This window comes from Mauremys mutica, chromosome 13 (genome assembly GCF_020497125.1).
Source record: "Mauremys mutica isolate MM-2020 ecotype Southern chromosome 13, ASM2049712v1, whole genome shotgun sequence".
NCBI lineage: Eukaryota > Metazoa > Chordata > Testudines > Geoemydidae > Mauremys > Mauremys mutica.
Window position 1 is genome coordinate 44,089,943 of NC_059084.1, and position 15,767 is coordinate 44,105,709.

Sequence of the window (15,767 nt, forward strand, 5' to 3'; positions counted from 1 at the left end):
TGGGAGCCAGGACACCTGGGTTATATTGCTGGCTCTGCTGTGTCATTTCCTATCTGATGCTGCACAGTCATAGCTCCCAGCTATACAGCAGCACAGATGCTGCCGCATCCCCTTCATCTGGTCACAGACTCCCCGAAAGGTGGAGGGGCTTGTCAGAAACCCTCCCACTGTGGGTGCTGTGATCAGAGCCAATGGCTGGTCTGCCCAGACCCACCCTGCTCACAGCTGGGCCAATATGAGAAAGATCAAAGGGCCACATTCCTATCAGCCACTTGAGATCACTCGCTGCCACCCACAGCCCCTATCACAGAGACACGGGCAGGGAGCCGGGCAAGGATGGAGCCAGGTGAGTTTGAATCCCAGAAGTACCCAGCAGTGTCTTCTCCATCCAGCGGTGCATAATCCAGCCAGCTGTGCAGGGAGCCAGCCATGCAGGATCCAGCCAGCTGTGCAGGATCCCCAGCTGACGTACGGCCTGTCCTTCCCCCAGGCCTATGTAGTTGGCTGTGGCTGGAAATTGAGACGCCTGAGCCCTGCATTTAGATGAGTGTGTGGTCGACCCTGAGGTTTCCTGCCTCCCCCCCCTCCTCCATCCCCTCCAAGCTGAGTCTATAAAGCCTGCAGGCCTGAGGCAGGTTCACCGTCCCTGCTCTGACTCCAAACATGCAGGCCCAGAGCTTGCTCCTGCTCCCCATGGCCTTTCTCCTATGCCCCGGGGCTTGGGCTGGTAAGTACAGCTGGGATTAGGGCTCCTGGGACATTGGGGTGAATGGGGAGGTCTCAGGGATTGGGGTCAGTGGGTGGTATCTAGGCATCTGTGACAATCTGTACCCATATATTCACTACTTTTACAGGACTATGATAAATTTTACACAAAGTGTGCCTTGTGAGTTATCATCTGAAAACTCATAATTTGCTGATCATTATTGTTCTGGTAAACTATGTGTGGCATGTAAAGTTATAACATTTATTGCATGGAGTTACTCAGACATGTTTCAAGTCTGGGGAGAACCACAAACCAGTTCCCCAGAGACAAACAGCTAGCCGATACCTCAGCCAAGTGTCAGTGTAATCAAATGGACCATCACCTGGTTACTGTCCCTGCGAGCAGGTATATGGGATCTTGGGGAGCAATTACCACACGGGTGGGGTGCAAAATAAACTTTATTAAGCAAATGCAAAAAACAGGGAAAATTCAATAGTGAGTGGTATGGGGTTGTTAAGGTAGACAATTGGGAAGGGGTTTCTTTTTGGTGAACAGTAAGGGGGTTTCAATAGTGGGGTACAACACAGTAGGATACAATACAGTGGGTAATCAGTTAACACTGAGGTATAAATGTAACAGGTAGCTAGCGATTTCTATGTAAAAAGGTGTGTCACAGCAGCATATAACCAACTAACAGTTATGGATAAAATGTGTTAAATAACAAACAATTTTAGGTAAAAATGTGTCACAGTGGTGTAAATGTAGAATGTGAGGGGTATCAGAGAGAAAAAGGTAACCAATGGGGTTTTGTGCTAGACTTCAGCAATACAATCGAGGTTTGGCAGTAGGAGCACAGACACACAGAGAACAAGCAGGCTAGGAAGACAGAGAACAAGCAGGCTAGGAAGACACAGAGAACAAGCAGGCTGTAAGTTTAAGCAGCAAGGACTTCAGCAATATAATCGAGGTTTGGCAGTAGGAGCACAGAGACACAGAGAAGCTGGGGGGGGGGGTGTTTGCAGTGGGAAGACAGACAATTACAATTATACAGAACACAGCAAAAATCTTATCTATGAGCTAACTTAACCAAGACTACACAAATTAAAACACAATGCAACAATTCTCTAAGCCTAACTTACAAAGTATAATGCTAAACTTAACTTAATGGGTGCACCTTATACTAAGGATAGTTCCAGAGGGCTGAGTGGTGTGTGTCCAGGACACAGCTCCAAAGAGGTGGGGGGGGGGGGGTGACTGTAGCAGTGGGGTGTGACTGCAAGCAGGCTTATTTCTAGCAGCAAAGGCACTGCAGAACTAGAAACAGATTACAGATATAGACCAAGGAGTTAGCTTGGGTCTGTCTGTTGGGGAAACAGAACCAGCAGCCAGGACAAGGGTGGGGGTGGTAAGAGAGGTTTTAAGACACAGACCAAGGTTTAGCTTGAGTCTGTGTGCTGGGGAGACAGAGCCAGCAGCTAACTTAATAAAATAAAAGTATAGAAAGTTTCACAGAGGGATTCTTACCAGCCCCCAAGGCAGCAGCAGAGGCAGAAGCAGCAAGAACATCAGAAGGCTCGGTACAGTCTTGATAATCAGGAGATCTCTCAGGCAGCAATTCGTTCTTCGTGGGGGGGGGGGGTTTTCAAAAACGGGGTATGCTCAAAAATAAAACGAGAGCGGAGAAAGGACCCCCAGAACCCCTGGCTGATCAGACCAGGCAGCAATGCAAGAACCTTTCTGAAGTCTGTTCAAAAAATGTCTGTTTATAAAGGCAAACCCTGGCAGCTTCCCGCCAGTAACTCTGATTGGCTCCCCCTCTTACAGGTAGGAGAGAAGGCAGAGAAAAAAAAAACTGCAGGCAGCCACCAAAACATGTTTGGACTAGCCCTGAGCCCAGAGGTATGACTCATGCCCAGGATCCTAAAAACACAATAGGTCTTGCAGCTCTGGACAGTGGCCACCCTACACCAAGCCCAGGTTTTAACAAGGTGATAACAGGACTAACCCTTTGAACAGGGCAGTGGTCCCACTTAGCATAAGTGGCCATTCCTTTGAGAAGGGCAATGGCTCTGGTTAGACAACTTAAGGGGCCCTCCCTTTGAGAAGGGCAGAGGCCCTGGTAAACAACTTAACAGCCAGGGAGGGGCGGCCACAGAGGAGAACAAGAACAAAATGGAGTAAGGGGACAGCTTTAAGAAACAAAATGGAGCTGTAACAGACAGTTACGTGGCCATTCTTGGGCAGGAAAGATGTGGGTGAAAAATGTACATCTTGACAAAGAAACAGCTCGGTGTTACTGTCTGCACAGACTTTCTGTCTTCTCAATCCCAGCCAGAGATGATTCTTGAAGAAGAAAGACCTATAAGAAGGGGAGCAGACCCCTCCCCCCCATGACCTCTCTCTTTCTTTCTATCCATGGCACACACAACACTGGAAGTACAAAGGAAGCAGCATGGGGGATGGATCCTGACTGAAAGTAACTCAGCCAGTAAGATTGCAGAAACATGCGGCGAGAGAGCCCTCCCAAGGCATGCTTTGTGCAGAGTTTATCTCCATTCTGTAATGGGTTTAACACAGGGGTACAGAATGTCAGGGGGGATCCGGGCATGGTGTCTTCCCCAGCACTGATATCAATCAGTGTCACCCACCGCCCACGTAAGGAAGAGCTTGGGAAGGGCAAAAAAAGCGACAACAGCACCGAGCAGCTCAGCACCGAGCAACAGACCCTGTGTCCCATTCCTCACCCAGTGGTGAGGCATAAGCCGGGGTGAGGTTGGCCCCCAAAGCCGTTAGCTCAAGGCAGGGCAATTACTGACCCGCTCCTGGTGCGTTTGGCACCGATTGTCCATCCAGAGACATCAGAGCTGTAGATTTACCCTCCAGCCCCACGGGGTGTCCAGTGTGGGGGAGAGCTGAGCAGGGGGCACGGTTCCAGGCACAGGAATCCCCCAGGGAGAGCATCACAGGGGTGGGATGATGTTGTGGAGACTCCGCTTTGGGATGGGGAGCTCATTCCCAGACCGGCCCAGGGAGATGATGGGATTCTTTAGATGAACCTGGTCTCCCCCTGCAGGTGAGATCATTGGAGGAAAAAATGCCAAGCCCCACTCCAGACCCTACATGGCCTATCTGGAAATACAGCGCAAAGAGAAGACCTATATCTGTGGAGGGTTCCTGGTGTCGGAGAACTTCGTGCTGACGGCCGCTCACTGCAATGGAGAGTAAGCGCCTCTGTGCTGGGGATGTCGGGGCAGGCTGGGTGCTAGCAGGTGATGGGGGGGCCGGGAGCTCTGGTGCCATCGTAGGTTGCAGGGAAGGAGCAGTTAGCAGGACAGGCTGGGAGAGCAGAGCCCAGGGGTCTGATCTGTTCAGGGGGCGTCAGTGTGTCCCTAGGGGCCTCTGCAAACCATGGTCCAGATCCAACGCTGGGTAAATCAATGGAGCTACGGCCACTGACACCAGCTGGGTTCTGGCCCATTGCCCAGATGGGACAGGGAGGGGCTCACAGCCCCAGGACAGCTCTGCAGGGCTCTGGGCTGGGGGGAGTGGGGCATAGCCCCGTATGGATCTAGGCAGGGATTGTTCTCCAGGGTGCAGAGGAGATGAGACCCATGTTCCTGGAGAACAAGGGGAAAGTGAAGCAGCTCAGGGGGACAGCCCCAGGGTGCCCTGCCCCATCCATATCACGGTTCGTGAATCAGACCGACAGGTGCCCACCCCTCACCTCACATACGCTCCTGCAATTGATGCCCCATGGGTTGTACTTGGCTTTTACAGCGAGATCACTGTCAAGCTGGGAGCCCATAACATTAGTGAACAGGAACGGAGCCAACAAGAGATCCCCGTGTGCCACCAGATCCTCCACCCACAATATGACAATGAGACCACTAACAATGACATCATGCTGCTGCAGGTACCAGCCCCATCCCATCACCCAACCCGCAGTGACCTCACATTGCTGCAGGTACCGCCCCATTCCAGAACCCCGCCCCCAGTGACCTCACACTGCTGCAGGTACCGCCCCCATCCCATCACCCCAACCCCAGTGACCTCACATTGCTGCAGGCACCACCTCAGCCTATCACCCTGTCCCCAGTAACCACATGGTCAAGGGGTTTTGCTGGGAACAGGGTGTGGATGGGTGTCCATGAGAGTGACCCTTACATTGATTTTCATTATTCTTGTCACTCAGCTGGCAGAGACAGTGAAGCTGAATAAATGGCTGAAAACCATCCCCCTGCCACGCACCAACAAGAGAGTGAAGCCAGGGACCAAATGCAGCGTTGCCGGCTGGGGCCGCACCAGCAGACAGAGTAAATCAGCCCCAGTCACCACACTCCAGGAGGCGAATTTGAAGGTGCTGGAGGATGACGTGTGTCTGAAAAATCCTGACGTGACCTACTATGACTATGATGCTTTCACCATGATGTGTGTGGGCGATCTGAAGAAGGGCAAAGCCTCTTTTATGGTGAATCTCGTTCTGGCTTCAAGCTCCCTTGATAAATCGTTATTATGAATGAGGGTTTTGGGGTTGCAGTTGGGCCTACGAGAAGCCAATAGGGGATCAGGCCCCACTGTGCTTGGTGCTGTACAAATGAATGGGAAAAGAACTGGTCTTGTCTCAGGGGAAGGCAGAGAGCAGCTGGACAGGGGAGTGGGTGGGGTGTTTAGACCAGCTGGGCTGTGGGGTTCCAGGAGAACTGGGTGGACATTGTGGGGGGACACTGGGACCAGCTGCACCCGGGGGGATCACTGAGCTGCAAATCAGCAGGAAACGACTCACTGAGCTGTTCTCCAACTGTGACTTGTTTAATTTTGCAGGGCGACTCTGGGGGCCCCCTGGTGTGTGGGAAAAGAGCCCAGGGCATCGTTTCCTGGGGATCCCAAAAGAGCGCCTCCCCTGGAGTGTACACCAGAGTCTCCACCTTCATCCCCTGGATAGAGGAGATGATGAGGACGCTGGAGCCCTGAGCAGAGCCGGGAATCACTGCACGGGCCAGAGCTGCACCACTTCTGTCCTTTGGAGAGGCCCAGACATAGGGCCTGCTTTGCAGAGGGGTGGAGCCCCTCTAAACTGAGCCCCTCCCCCAGCCTTTGTTACCCTCAGGCAGCCCCCATCCCATGAGCATCAAGGTAGGGAGCTTAGGGGAGTTAGAAGCTAGGTTTGAGGCCAGCTCCCGTCAGCTTCCTTGGAAATCCCAACCCTTAGATGACCTCTTTGCTGGGGAAACAGCTGGGTTATTTCCTCCCAGGTAACAGACTCGAGTTGAACCCTGGACTCAATGGTTGGTAGCTCTCCTCCATGTCAGCCTTTCCCATGGGTTTGTTCCTCCTGTGTGGCCACCTGCTGTTCCAGACACACCTGTTCCTGGTGCCAGCAATGACAGTGGGAAGGCAACACAGCGACGGCTACGTTGAACTGATCGCAGATCAAACATTAGCGCTGATCCTCCCCTTCCCACTTCCCCTGCCCTGCTGAGTGGCCTGCTGCATTTCGCTCCCTGCTTCGTAGCCAGCAATGAATAAAATGAAGTTATAAAAAAGAGTGATTCAGGTACTGCCACATTAACCTGAGCCGTGAAATCCAGAGCAGCTGCTGCATCTGCCACGGCCAGGAGGGAATTGGCCCCTACAGGGGAAGGCTGGGCTTGTGGTTAATGCACTAGGCTGGGACCCAGGACACCTGGGTTCAGTGATTTCATGCAGAATGAGGATCTGGCGGGTGCCAGGGGGGATTTAACCCCCTCAGGGCTGGAGGAGTCCCTGCCTGCTGGGACAGAAAGGGAACTACAAGGAGAAAAGCAACCTGAGCAATCGGCTGTCCAGGTTCCAGAGGTTCAACTTCTGGGACAAAAATGGGACAGGTTTGAAATAGTTCTAGTGACAAGAATTTGATCTGCCTCTTCCCATCCCCATCCCTCCATCGAACTATCCTATATCTATCTATCTAATCTGTGTCTCTCCACACACCTATCCCCATACACATAAGCTTCTGTCTATCAATATCTCCATGGGGCCCCCCCCCCCCCCATGCTATGTCAGAACCAGTTTTCATCTCTTTCATCTCTAGGAGGTGTGGGCACTGTCTGGCTCAGGGGAGCAGAGAATGGGACATGGGATCTTTCCCCTTTGGCCCCTGTCTGCCCTGGGCAGGGGGATTGACTAGCTCAGGGGCGTTGAGAATCAGACACATTATTCCCCCCACCTTATCAAGGGGTCTGCGGGAAATGATGCTGTCACAGATGGGGGGATCTGGTCTCTCTGACCCACATCTCTCCTCCCAGCTCACACCCACACTCAGGGCGGGGGGCAGTCGAGAAGAATTCATGACTTCCAAGGCCAGAAGTGACCATTGTGATCATCTAGCCTGAGCTCCTGTCTTACACCGGCCATGGGCCTGCCCCAAAAGAATTCCTAGAGCAGGTCCCATAGAAAAACACCCAATCTTAATTCAAGAATCAGCTGTGCCGGACTCTTGGGAAATTGTTCCAATGGTTAATGACTTTCATTCTTAAACATTTGCACATTATTTCCAGTCTGAATTTTTCAAGCTTCAACCTCCAGCCATTGGATCACATTAGACTTTCCTCTGCTAGACTGATGAGCCCATTGTTAACTATTGTCTCTAGATATTTAGAGCCTGTCATCAAGGAACCAGGTAACCTTTTCTTTGTTAAGCTTCAGAATGAGCTCCCTGAGTGTCTCACTCTCAGGCCATGGCTACACTTGCAAATTTGCAGCGCTGCAGCAGGGTGTGAAAACATACCCTCTCCAGCGCTGTAAATTGTGGCGCTGCAAAGCGCCAGTGTGGTCAAAGCCCCAGCGCTGTCCGTTATTCCCCACAGGGAGGTGGAGTACGGACAGCGCTGGGAGAGAGCTCTCCCAGCGCTGGCGCTTTGACTACACTTAGCGCTTCAAAGCGCTGCCGCGCTGAAAATAATTATGAGCCAAATCGTCGATAAGAATTTAACCAGAAAAATGTCACGGTTAATTGGGAATTTATTCCTGTGGGAATTCTTCACCTCTGTTCACATGTCCCACGTACCTTTTTCCCCCAGCAGAAACCGCATTTCCACGGAAGAAGTGCTGCAGCTCCACCTTCTGCCCACCCGGGGTCCCTGCCTCTGGCTTCTGAAGAGCCAACACCCGGCATGCAGATGGATGCTCTGTTGCAAGAGCGCCCTTTTGTGGACAAAAGGCAGAACTGCAGCGCTTCTGTTGCCCTATGTATTTTCCGTGGGGGAAAAAAGTTCCATGGTAATATGTCTCCTAAGGAATTTACTTGTTAAAAAAAAATAAAAAGACCAGAATCTTATATATTGGTCTGTATTTTTACAGACCGACTGGCTGACAGATATTTTGAAATTAATTACCAAAATAATTGAAACTGGCGTGATTATATTGTTTCATTTTGGCAAATAAAATATACAAAATTTTGCAGAATTTTAAAATATTGTGTGCAGAAATTTTATTTTTTTGGCACTTTTTTTTAACTCAGCCAGTAAGTTTGCAGAAACATGTGGTGCGAGAGCCCTCCCAAGGCAGGCTTTGTGCGGCGTTTATCTCCATCCTGTAATGGGTTTAGCACAGGGGTACAGAAGGTCTGGGGGGATCGGGACACGGTGTGTCTCCCCAGCACTGATATTGATCAGTGTCACCCACCGCCCACGTAAGGGAGGGCTGGGGAAGGGCAAAAACAGCGACACCAGCACCGAGCAGCTCAGCACCGAGCAACAGACCCTGTGTCCCATTCCTCACCCAGTCCCCTCTGGGAGCAGCGTGGCCTAAGACGGGGTGAGGTTGGTCCCCAAAGGCGTTAGCTCAAGGCAGGGCAATTACTGACCCACTCCCGGTGTGTTTGGCGAATGAACCCCCGCCGAGCAGGAGGGGTCCCGCAGGCTGGAGCAGAGATGCAAAGGGAATTCCAAGGAGGAAAGCAGCCTGAGCAGTCAGCTGTCATGACTCCAGACGTTCAACTTCAGGGATAAAAGTGAGACGTGTATAGGTTTGAAACTGTTCTGGTGACAAAATAATCAATCTACCTCTTCCCATCCTCATCCACCCGTCTATTTATACCCAACCCCACCAACCTGTCCCCATAATCGATATATTCTATCCCAATCTGTCTCTCTAGCCAATCCCTATCTAATCTATCTAATCCCCATCTATCTGTTTCCTCTCTATCAATCCCCACAGCCATTCATCTATCTTCACTCATACATCTATCTGTCCCCATCTATCTCTCTGTTCCACCCCCATCCATCTACCTGTCCCCATCCATCTTTATATCCCCATCCCCACTTACCTATTCATCCACATCCATATCTGTCTGTCTGTCTGTCTGTCTCTCCGCACCCTCATCCAGCTATCCCCACACCTCTATCAATATCTCCATATTTCTCCCACCAAGTCGTTAGAACCAGGTTCCATCTCTTTCATCTCTGGGGGGTGTGGGGACTGGCTGGCTCAGGGGGTGTTGAGAATCAGACACTTTATTTTCCACCCTCATCAAGGAGTTGGTGGGAAACGATGCTGTCAGAGATGGGAGGATCTGGTCTCTCTGACTCACATCCCTCCCCTTGGCTCACACGCAGGGTGGGGGACACTTGACAAGGATTCATGACTTCATAGGGCCAGAAGGGACCATTGTGATCACCTAGCCTGACCTGCTGTTTAGCACAGGCCAGAGACCTGCCCCAGAATAATCCTGGAGCAGATCTGTTTGACCAACATCCAACCTTGACTGAACAATTGCCACTGATGGAGAATCCACCATGACTCTTGGTAAATTGTCCCAATGGTTAATTACTCTTTCTGTTAAAAATGTTACGCCTTATTTCCAGGCTTGATTTGTCTGGCTTCAACCTGCAGCCATTGGATCATGTTAAACCTTCCTCTGCTACGCTGAAGAGCCCTGATTAAATATTTGTTGCCCAGGTAGATACTTACAACTTGTTATCAAGGAACCTGGTAACCTTCTCTTTTTTAAGCTAAATAGATGGAGTTCCTTGAGTCTCTCACTCTAAGGCTGATTTTCTAATCCTTTCATCATTCTTGTGGCTCTTCTCTGACCCCTCTCCAATTTTTCAACATCCTTCGAGAAGTGTGGACACCAGAACTGGACACAGGATCCTAACAATAATTGCCCCAGTGTCACATAGAGAGGGAAAAAAACCTTCTCGGCTCCTACTGAGTTATTCCCCATTTTTTACCTGTGGATTTGATTTTGCCTTCCTAAGTGAAGTACTTTGCATTTGTCTTTACTGAATTTCATCTTGTTGATTCCAGACCAATTCTCTCATCTGCCAATTTCATTTTGAAATCTAATGCTGTCGTCCAAAGTGCTTGCAACCCCTCCAAGCTTCGTGTCATCTGCAAATTTCAGAAGTATATGCTCCACCCCTTCTCCAACTCATTATTGGAAAGATTGCAGGACTGACCACTGTACTGACCACTAGAAACACCCTCCCACTTTAACAGCAAACTATTAAGACCTTTTTTTGAGGATGGTCTTTCAACGTATTTTCCCCTCACCTTATAGTAATTTCATTTACAGCACATTTCCCTACTCTGCTTATGTAACCCTTCTGCCAGGTGCAGTGGGCAGCAACAAGGGCCGGGTTCAACATCTAGGGGTTCCTTGTCAACAATACAACACAAAACCGGCTCAGGCCCCAACCAGTAACCTAGGAGAATTACACAGCACCCCCTGGGTGCCCACTCACAAGCACAGACTCTGAATATAGAAAATAAACTTAATTAAAAGGGGGAAGGTAACCCAGCATTAACTTGGAAAGACACCACAAGAAGGATTTGTAAGCATAAAACCATGAGCAACCCCCCCCCTCCCCCTCTTCAGACTCCACTGGGCAGTGTCCTTTCACCTCAGGTTCTTAAGTCCAGCCACCAAAAGTTCCTTTAACGTGCCCCTCATTTCACTGCACTCGCTCACAGTTGTTCTCCTTGGTCAGTGCAGACCCAGAGTTCAGAGGTGAATCTGCAGAGTTCACCTCCCATTCTGGCTGGAGGGGGCAAGAAGGCACTTTGCTCACTCCTCTCAGCTGGCTGCTCTGCTGGCTGCTCTGCTGCTCCTCTCTGCCAACTGCCCTCCGCTCCGCCAGACACCTGCCGGCTACTCGCTGCTTCTCTCCACCAGCCACTCTGCTGCTCCTCTCCACTAGCCACCTGCTGCTCTGCCGGCTGTTCGCCGCTTCTCTCTGCTGCCCCCACTGCTGGCCACTTCACTGCTCCTGTCTGCCAGCCACCTGAAGCTCTGCCAGCTGCCAGCCCCTTTGCCAGCAACTTCCAATGCTCTCTGCCAGCCTCCTTGCTGGCCGATCACCACTCCTCTCCACTGGCTGCCCGGCTGGTTGCTCCCCTCCACTAGGACGTCTTCAGGTCCCACCAAGTAACACAGCCCTCAGTGATTTCAGCCCTCAGTGATTTCAGCTGTTAGTGGGGAACCTCACTCCTCATGCACTGTGGGCCGTCTCTTGCATCAGAGACACTGTCCCAAAGCAAGTCTAATGCTTAGACCTCATTGTCAGTGATTTCAGCTCTGTGGTGTGTAACAAGACCCACCACTGAATCTTAATCCGCCCTGTTATTGTGCAGTGGAGAGAGGAAGGGTCAAATGTTGTCTAGGGCCCACACCACCAAGTACAAGTACCTATCCCCACCCTTTCTCAACTCCCTGGGCTTTGGCACCCATGTCCCCAGCCTAGCGAGTGCAGTTTAGTTCAAAGGTGAGTCCCTCAATCAGGGCATACCAAGCACAGTTCTGATGCCCTTGATTTACACAACAAGGATAGCACCCCATTAGGACCCCTCTTCCAACAACAAAGTGACTTGCGATTAGGGTGACCAGACAGCAAGTGTGAAAAATCAAGACAGAGCATGGGGATTAATGGGCACCTATATAAGGTAAAGCCCCAAATATCAGGAGTGTCCCCAGAAAATCAGGACATCTGGTCACCCTACTTGTGACCCTGCACCAGTCAAAAGTGATCGTTTGGGCAAGGCAGTCCCATCATGCAGAGCAGCTAGGCAGGGTGGGTGTGGCCATGCAAATAAGATTGGAGCCCGTAATGATCTTCCCCAGCTCACCACTAGATGTCAGAGGAGAGCTCATTCAGAGCCTGCTTATACTTATGAGAACGTCAGGTAGCACCGCGTCAGAAGGCTGACTAAAATCAAGATACAGTAACTCCTCACTTAAAGTTTTCCCGGTTAAAGTTGCTTTGTCGTTACGTTGCTGAGCAATTAGGGAACATGCTCATTTAAAGTTGTGCAATGTTGCACTCTTATGTTGTTTGGCTGCCTGCTTTCTCCACATCTGGCAGCCCCCCTACAGCCCCCCCTTCCCCACAGCACCTCCCGCCCGCCGGCAGACCCCGTGGATCAGCACCTTCCTCCTCCTCCCCCCGCCTCCTGTCCGCGGCAGTCAGGTGGCTTGCAGCATTCAGAAGGGAGAGAGAGAGGGGAGGAGCGAGGACGCAGCATATGAAGTAAAGGGGGAGGAGGGGGAGGGGGAGAAGAGGTGGGTCAAGGGTGGAGGCTTGGGGGAAGGGATGGAGTGGATGGGCCGAGGGTTGAGCCCCCCACCCCCAGTAAAGTCAGTGCCTGTGCTTGCAAGAACAGCAAGAGGAGCAGCCGGACAATCTAACCTCTTCCAATCCTTGACTCCACCACCTCAACCAAGCTTCATACTCAGCAGGGATGACTATAGTATTAAATTGTTTCTTTAAAATTGTTTAAAACTTCTACCTGTATTAAATTGTTTAAAATTTTTTAAAATGTATAGAATGCCTTTTGTCTGGAAAAAAAATTAAAAAATTCCCTGGAACCTAACACCCCCCCGCCCCCCTTTACATTAATTCTTATGGGGAAATTGGATTTGCTTAACATTGTTTCACTTAAAGTCACATTTTTCAGGAACATAACTACAACGTTAAGTGAGGAGTTACTGTATATCATGCCTAACATTTCACCCCATCCACAAGGCTAGCAAAACTCTCAAAGAACAAATTATAGGTTGGTTTGGCATAGAATCATAGAATCATAGAAGACGAGGGTTGGAAGAAACTACAGGAGGTCATCTAGTTCAACCCCCTGCTCAAAGCAGGACCAATCCCAACTAAATTATCCCAGCCAGGTCTTTGTCAAACTGGGCCTTAAAAATCTCTAAGGATGGAGAATCCACCACCTTCCTTGGTAACCCATTCCAGTGCTTCACCACCTTCCTAGTGAAATACTGTTTCCTAGTATCCAACCTAGACCTCCCGCACTGCAACTTGAGACCATTGCTCCTTGTTCTGTCATCCGCCACCACTGAGAACAGCTGAGCTCCATCCTCTTTGGAATGCCTGTTCGGGTAGTTGAAGGCTGTGATCAAATCCCCCTCACTCTTCTCTTCTGCAGACTAAATAAGCCCAGTTCCCTCAGCCTCTCCTCGTAAGTCATGTGCCCCAGCCCTCTAATCATTTTCATTCCCCTCTACTTAACTCTTTCTAATTTCTCCACATCCCTTCCGTAGTTGGGGCCCCAAAACTGGACGCAATACTCCAGATGTGGCCTCACCAGTGCCGAATAGAGGGCAATGCTCCTACTAATGCATCCCAATATGCCATTAGCCTCAATCTGGGACCTTTCCTCAGATCTGTCACCTAAAAAGAATGGCTGAGGTTTGGGAATCTCCCTCACATCCTCAGCCGTGAAGACTGATGAAAAGTATTCATTTAGTTTCTCCGCAATGGTCTTATCATCCTTAAGTGCTCCTTTAGCACCGCGATTGTCCAGTGGCCACGCTGGTTGTTTTGCAGGCTTCCTGCTTCTGATGTACTGAAAAAAAATTTGCTCTTACTTTTCAAGTATTTGGCTTAATGTTCCTCAAATTCTTTTTCGGCCTTCCTAATTGTATTTTTACATTTCATTTGCCAGAGTCTATGCTCCTTTCTATTTTTTCTCACTAGGATTTAACTTTCACTTTTTAAGGGATGCCTTTTTGCCTCTCAGTGCTTCTTTTACTTTGTTGTTTAGCCACAGTGGCTTTTTTCGGTTCTCTTACTATGTTTTTTTTATTTTGGGGTATACATTTAATTTGAGCCTCTATTATGGTGTCTTTAAAAAGTTTCCACATGCACCTTGCAGATATTTCACTTTTGGCACAGTACTCTTTAATTTCTGTTTAACGAACCTCCTCATTTTTGTGTAGTTTCCTGTAGTGAGGCGGTGTGGCTCCCTGCCACCTTGGAGAGGAACGAGCCCTTCTGGACACCAGATTGGGCAGAGCTAGGGAGCTCTTAGCCTGCCCCCCAGAGGACCAGGCAGTGCCCCTGAAGTATAAAGACTTGGCCTCAGAACTCACTTGAGAGACAGCCGCTGGGGAGACCAGACGCCTCCGGCCTGGCCTATGACTGGGAAGCCCCCGTGGCCTATGGTGCACCTAATGACTGGCCTGACCTCCCCTGCGCCCAATACCTGGAGCAGTTACCGGGCCTGCCCCAGGCCAGCTACCTGGAGGAGCTGTTGGATCTGCCTCTTGCCAGCTATCCCGGGGAACCCATGGTGTTGGACCCCCCCGGAGGACACCACCCTGACCCAGGTACCTCAAGAGGGGGAGTCTGGAAGTAGCCCGAGGGCAACCGACCCTAGTCTGGCTGCAGCACACCCAGAGCCTATGTCTGTGTGTTGCGGCCAGGATCCCCACTGACACAGCAGCGGGTCTTCCGCTGCTGCTAGCGCCCCGGGCTTGGACGTTCCCTCTGCCACCCAACGTGTGGGGGCCTGGGCTCATCGCTACTGTTTGCACTGCTACTGCTCAGCCCCTGCCTGAGGGCCTGACTTATTGCTGCCCCGCCCTGACCCAGGGCCTGGACATACTGCTGTTCGTGTTGCTACTGCTCAGCCCTGCCCGAGGGCCTGAGCATCTGACTCACTGTTGCCCCGCCCTGACCTAGGGCCCGGGCTTTCAGTTGCTGTAAGGGCCGCCGAGGCAGACTCCCGCGGCCAGACTAATTCCCCTCCCCCCCGACATCAACAGTGTATAGTGAGGAGGTGTGGCTCCCCACCGCCCCGGAGAGGGTTGAGCCCCGGCTAACCTCTCTACATTCCTCTTTCGGAAATTAAATGCTACAGTGTTGGGCCGCTGTGGTGTTTTTCCTGCCACAGATATATTAAATTTAATTATATTATGATCACTATTACTAAGCAGTCCAGCTATATTCACCTCTTGGACCAGATCCTGTGCTCCACTTAGGACTAAATCATAGGATAATAAAGATAGGATTTGAATTAGCAATTTCTCACCCTGACTGATGATACAAGCAGGCTTGCAGATTCTTATGGCACAGACTGCAATTGCTGTGAAGCTTGAGACCCCTTCCCCCATTCCAAGTCCTTGTCTTCCAGAGGATCTTTCACGTGTTGAGTTGAGGAGGGATGAAGTCATGATGTCACTTTCCATATAGTTTCTCCTTATGTTGGGAACCCTTTGTTCTAAGCTGAGTTCCCAGCCCAGTTTGTGGGAAAATACAGGTACTAAAATGGAGTTCAGTGTCATGAGATTTTGTCACATGTCCATGCATGCTTTGCAGAGCCATTAGCAGCCATTACTTACAGGCTGTCTGAAACGTTTACAGGACGGCTAAGCTCCTCGTGGTCCATTGTCTTTGTTGATGGGCCACCAGCATGCTTTAGCTTCTTCCTTGTTGTACATGCAGTCATGAGCGCTACTCAGAGTAAGCACATTTGAAACACATATCTGTGACAGATTGGATCACAGAACCCCCCCTGGGAGCTGCCAACTGATGTGCCAGGACTACATCTATCCCTGCTTTCCCTGCCAGCTCAGGGCCCCAGCACCCTGTCTTGCTGAGCCAGACACTCCCATCTGCTCCAACACAGACCCAGGATCTGAATTACTTGCCCCAAAGCTGCAGGTTTACCTGAAAGCAGCTCACAGACGTGTCCTCGCCTTTAGCACTCAGATGCCCAACTCCCAACGGGGCTAAACTCAAATGAATCCGTTTTACCCTGTATAAAGCTTATAGAGAGACATGCA

General features: G+C 50.6%; 1 protein-coding gene across 1 annotated transcript; it reads left to right on the top strand.

Annotated features, from left to right (window-relative positions):
- Positions 1-663: 663 nt before the first annotated feature.
- On the top strand, positions 664-6,204 carry LOC123348707 (mast cell protease 1A-like). The gene is made up of 5 exons (XM_044986322.1): positions 664-727; positions 3,780-3,927; positions 4,484-4,619; positions 4,899-5,174; positions 5,528-6,204. Exons 1-5 carry the CDS (start codon positions 664-666, stop codon positions 5,675-5,677), a joined length of 774 nt encoding a protein of 257 aa, XP_044842257.1. The 3' UTR covers positions 5,678-6,204.
- Positions 6,205-15,767: the final 9,563 nt, after the last annotated feature.

Bases quoted from the DNA above. Each gene is read 5' to 3' on its own strand.
- LOC123348707 (XM_044986322.1), top strand. From the start codon at position 664: ATGCAGGCCCAGAGCTTGCTCCTGCTCCCCATGGCCTTTCTCCTATGC. The intron at 4,620-4,898 runs GTACCAGCCCCA...CTTGTCACTCAG, and splicing joins ATGACATCATGCTGCTGCAG to CTGGCAGAGACAGTGAAGCT. The intron at 5,175-5,527 runs GTGAATCTCGTT...TTAATTTTGCAG, and splicing joins AGGGCAAAGCCTCTTTTATG to GGCGACTCTGGGGGCCCCCT.